Source organism: Leucopleurus acutus (genome assembly GCF_964270905.1).
Source record: "Leucopleurus acutus genome assembly, chromosome: 10".
NCBI classification, from domain to species: Eukaryota; Metazoa; Chordata; class Mammalia; order Artiodactyla; family Delphinidae; genus Leucopleurus; species Leucopleurus acutus.
The window spans coordinates 894,422-898,865 of NC_139153.1; the positions used below are offsets into that span (position 1 = coordinate 894,422).

At 58.7% G+C, this 4,444-nt stretch overlaps 1 protein-coding gene across 1 annotated transcript in view; it reads left to right on the plus strand.

The window, feature by feature from the left end:
- Positions 1-3,698, plus strand: part of SLC41A3 (solute carrier family 41 member 3) — a gene marked incomplete at its 5' end in the record, with an annotated part of 54,590 nt that extends 50,892 nt beyond the window's left edge. Inside the window, 3 exons of the mRNA XM_082848653.1 lie at positions 232-366; positions 2,290-2,438; positions 3,003-3,698. Of these exons, the coding sequence (XP_082704779.1) occupies positions 232-366; positions 2,290-2,438; positions 3,003-3,212 (494 nt within the window). The 3' untranslated portion in view covers positions 3,213-3,698. The remainder of the gene's footprint in view (positions 1-231; positions 367-2,289; positions 2,439-3,002) is intronic.
- Positions 3,699-4,444: the final 746 nt, after the last annotated feature.

Consider the following 4,444-nt stretch of genomic DNA (forward strand, 5'->3'; position numbering starts at 1 on the left):
CCCCCCATCACACCTCCTTCTCCTTAAGAGCTGCCAGCTGTCAAGGTGATGCAGCTACTACCTTGATACCTGGTGCCAGACACGAGATCTGTGGGCAAGTGGGAGGGAAAGAAAAGAAATCAAGGGCTGAACCAGTCAAGGAAGGCTTCCTGGAGGAGCTGGACTTAAAATAAGGGATAGAACTCAGAGACTGGTATAAAAAAGGAGAAACCAGATTCTTTCTCTTTGCAGGTGTTGGTGGCAACCTGGTGGCCATTCAGACCAGCCGGATCTCCACGTACCTGCACCTGTGGAGCACACCTGGGGTCCTGCCCCTCTGGATGAAAAAACGCTGGCCTAACCCCCACTCCACGTTCTGCAGCTCAGGTGGGTCTGGGGTCTTCCAGAGGCCACGTGGCCGTTTCTTTAAGAATCTGGTGTCTGTGGCAGTAGACCCCTCAGCCCAGCCCCGATGCGCCAACGTGGCCTTCACCGGTCCGTTTGCTCAGCCAGAGGCACACCGACCATCTCCAGGTACTGTGAGAGATGGAGGAGCCGATCCTACCCCTGGGGACAGACACGCTCCAGCAGAGCAGACGCACACGGGATTCCAAGTCGTGCTGTGCGCAGAAGGGCCTCGGAAAGGCTGGGGGGAGGCATCCCCGCTGCGGACGAGCGGGGGCGGGGGCGGGGGGCTGGGACGAGGCCCCGACGGGCAGGCGCTGGTCCTGCTGGGCCTGAAGGTTGAGGAAGGACCACAGAGTCTGTTCTGAGAACTGGGGACCCAACGCGGTGTCGTGTCTTTTGTTACTTTTCAAGTCCTATTCCTCTGCCCCCGCCTGGCCAGGAGGGAGGGGGCCTGGCTACCCCCCCAAACTCCAGCCTCTCACCTCCGGGGCCAGGACGGGACGGGGAGGGCTCGTGCCGAGTTGTCTTCCGGGGCCACTGACCGTTCGCGTTCTGACTCCCCAGCATCTGGTCTGGGATGCAAGGCAGCAGCTCAGGGACCTCACCTCGTGCTGCTCCCTGGGCCGCGGAGCCCTGGCCAGCCCGCCTCGTCCCTCCACCTTGCAGAATCTTATGTTCGTTTCCTATGACGTCCAGGGCTGTTGGATGAGTGGTGAGAGGGACAGGAAGTGTGTCTGCCTCACCTTGTCTAAAGTGGGGAGTCCCCGTATATTTTCTGACTTGTCATCTGTATATAGAAAGGCTCTTTACCCTGTACTGCATGTATTTCAGCGTGCACCTGTCTTAGAATCACAGACTGGGGGCTCATAAACAACACGTTTCTCACAGCTCTGGAGGCTGGACACCCAAGGTCAGGGCACCAGCACTGGTGAGGCCCGGCCTCCTGGTCCACAGACAGGGAAGAAGGGGGCAAGGGAGGTCTTCGGGGGCCCTTCACTCATGGGGGCACCTGACCACCTCCTGACACCATCATTGCGGGTCAGGTCACAACTTACGGATTTGGGGGGAAAGCAGATATTCAGTCTGTAGCAGCACATATTTTACTGAATTCTCGCTGTTTAGTCTTTCTGTAGATTTTCTTGAGTTTTAATGCCGGCTGCCAATAGTAATAACTATTTTGCTCTTGCCTTTGTAAGTTTTTAAAAAAATTCATCTTCTTCAAGTTAGCCCTCATCTGAATTTTCACCATGAACGTTCTGGTGCTCTTGTGCGTCCTCACCCTCTCGCTACAAGTTATCTTACGGTAGACTTCGTAGTTACGTTTGATTTGTCCTCCTTTTCTTTCTTTAGCTGATGAAACGCTTTATGGTTAACTCAGAAGGAGACGGAGACGGACTTCTCACTGCAGTTCCTCATTTCTGCCCGAGAAGCTGTCGTGTCCCCACGGGTGGTTTCACGGCGGTTGTAAACTGTGAAATCCCATTTCGCGCAGCGTCTCAAACCCATGAGCACAGACACTGAGGACAGTGTGCTGACGGGCGTCCCCAGGTCCTGCGTGAGGGAGGGGCTGCCCACGCCGGAGCCTTCGGCGCCCCGAAGCCCTGCGCGTCCTCCTTCCTCCGCCCGGGGCCTCGGCGTCCCACCCCCACTCCCCACCACTTGAGCCCGGTCAGCCTTCCGCCTAGTACCCGTCAGGTTTGAAATGACACTTGTGTCTGCTACTTGATGCTGGTTTTTCTCTCTTCCCTACAACGTCAGCTCCCAAGGGAATGACAGGCCTCATCCCCGTCGCTAGACACGCTGCACACGCAGCTGCTCCGTAAGCACGGGCAGCAGGAAGAGGGGCCGTGGGCGCCTCACTGCCAGCAGCTCACGCTGCCTCCCCTGCTCTGTTTCTTCCAGAAATCAACTCCACGTCGGCCCGCGTCCTGCTCTTCCTGGTGGTTCCAGGCCACCTGATCTTCTTCTCCATCATCTACCTGGTGGAAGGCCAGTCAGTTCCAAACGACAAAACCTTTGTGGGGCTCTACCTGCTGGCGGGCCTGGTCCAGGTAACGATGGCCCCTGGGGTCCCATCCTGGGAGAGGTCCCTGGACACGCAGGACACAGTCCCCACCTTCTGAAGTCCAGTCAGTCCATCCAAGCCCAAGGGCGTGATTAAGACGCACTGCTACAGGCACGTGTGGACTTCAGTCAGGCCGTTTTCCGAGACTCTAGCTGGGAGGGCTGGGGCCTCTGCAGGGTAATGGTGGGCTCCGGTGGGCACTCCCATGAGGGTGGCGTCAGCGTGTCCGTGACCCTGAAGGACAGGCTGGGGAGCCTGGGAGACTGTCCAGAGCAGTGGCTGCGGGAACCTGGGACCTGACCAGGGCTTGAGGTGCCTCCACGAAGGGCCAGCTGTCCGGAGCTGCCCCAGGCGGGCCTCCGGGAAGTCCGTCTGAGTCTCCGAGGTGGTGCGCGGCCTCCGAGCTGCGCAGCACACCTGAGAGGAGCCCAGGGAGGGCCTGGGGTGGATGTGTCCACTGTGGTGTCCGCTCTTGCGAGCTGCTGGTTTCTTGGTGACACGGGCTTTCTCCTCGGCCATCATCACCTTGTGTCTGCTCACCTCGTGACAGGTGACGATCCTGCTGTACCTGGCGGAAGCGACGGTTCGGCTGACGTGGAACCGGGCCCTGGACCCGGATGACCACTGCATCCCCTACCTCACGGGGCTGGGGGACCTCCTCGGGACCGGCCTCCTGGCACTCTGCTTCCTCGCCCACTGGCTACTGAGGAGCGAAACGGCGCTGGATGGCACCCCAGAACCAGCATCTGGACCTTCCTAAGGAGCCCAGGAGAACCTTCCCTCGTGCCCATGGAAACAGGGTGTGGTTTCTTCCCAGCCGGACCCCCAGAGAGGCTGACCCTGGCCTCTGCCAGTCAGCCGAGGACGCGCACACACTCTGGAGCTGCTGCTGCCTGAGGTCAGGAGCGCTTGCCGGCGAGGGTGCGTGCCCGTGTGGAGGGGAGGGCAGGGTGCTACGGCCTGAAGATGCTGAACCAAGAGGCTACCTGTGCACTTTGCGGGGGCGGGGGGGGGGCACTGTCTGGAGCCCACGCAGCCCGGCTGTAGTGCAGCAGGAAGGACACCCTCTGTCCCCGAGCTCGGGACGCTGAGCCTGGCTTCAGGGCTGTCGTCGCTCAGCCCTTCCCAGGACAGGGCCGGGCCGTGCCCACCCCCTCTTCTGCTCCCAGCATTCCTGTCAGTGCTTGCTCTTTCATTAGAACAAATCTCGGCTTATTTTAACGATCAGAGGAGTGTAAAAATAAAACTGGAACCCCAGTTGCACCCCGAGGTGAGTGTGGGGTCAGTCCCAATACAAAGAAAGACAGGACGGGGAATCAGCAAGCTGGACGGTGGGTTATTACTACGGATCAAAGGAAAAATGTCAACTTTCCACGTGCAGCTGTACAAAAACTTTTAATTCATTCACTCACATGAGGAGTTGGGCCCAATGCCAGCAGGGACCTCAATGCCCAGGAAACGGAAGTCCTGAGCACCTCAGGGGGACACCCACTGGGGGTGTGCGGGACAGAGGTCCAGCCGCACGGCCCGGACTCCCCTCCCGCAGGACAGGAGGCCGCCGGGCCTGGCTCCTCGTGGAGGGGCCACTGGACGACCCGGGGCTTCAGGGAGCACCATCTAGAGAGAGATGGAAACACCCCCTCCCCCATGCAGGACACAGAGGAGTCACGGTAGAAATCAGAACCAGAAGCCCAAAAACTCAAGAGAGACAAACAGAATGGGCAGAGTTGGGATGATTCCCAAGCCTGAGAATCAAAACAGCATCTGAACAAAAACACTTCGAAAGGCACAAGGCAAAACACCGTTTCTGAGAGCCCACCGTGTCCGGCCCACTGACTTGTCTCCTTCTGCAGGACAGACCTCGCTCCGTGAAAACACACGGTCACCCTCAACAATGCACACACCTCCGTGCTCAAAACGTGGCTGTACAAACCGCTGTCCAATTGCCATTAGATGTTACTACCCAAATACAGAACTCAAATTCATCACTTT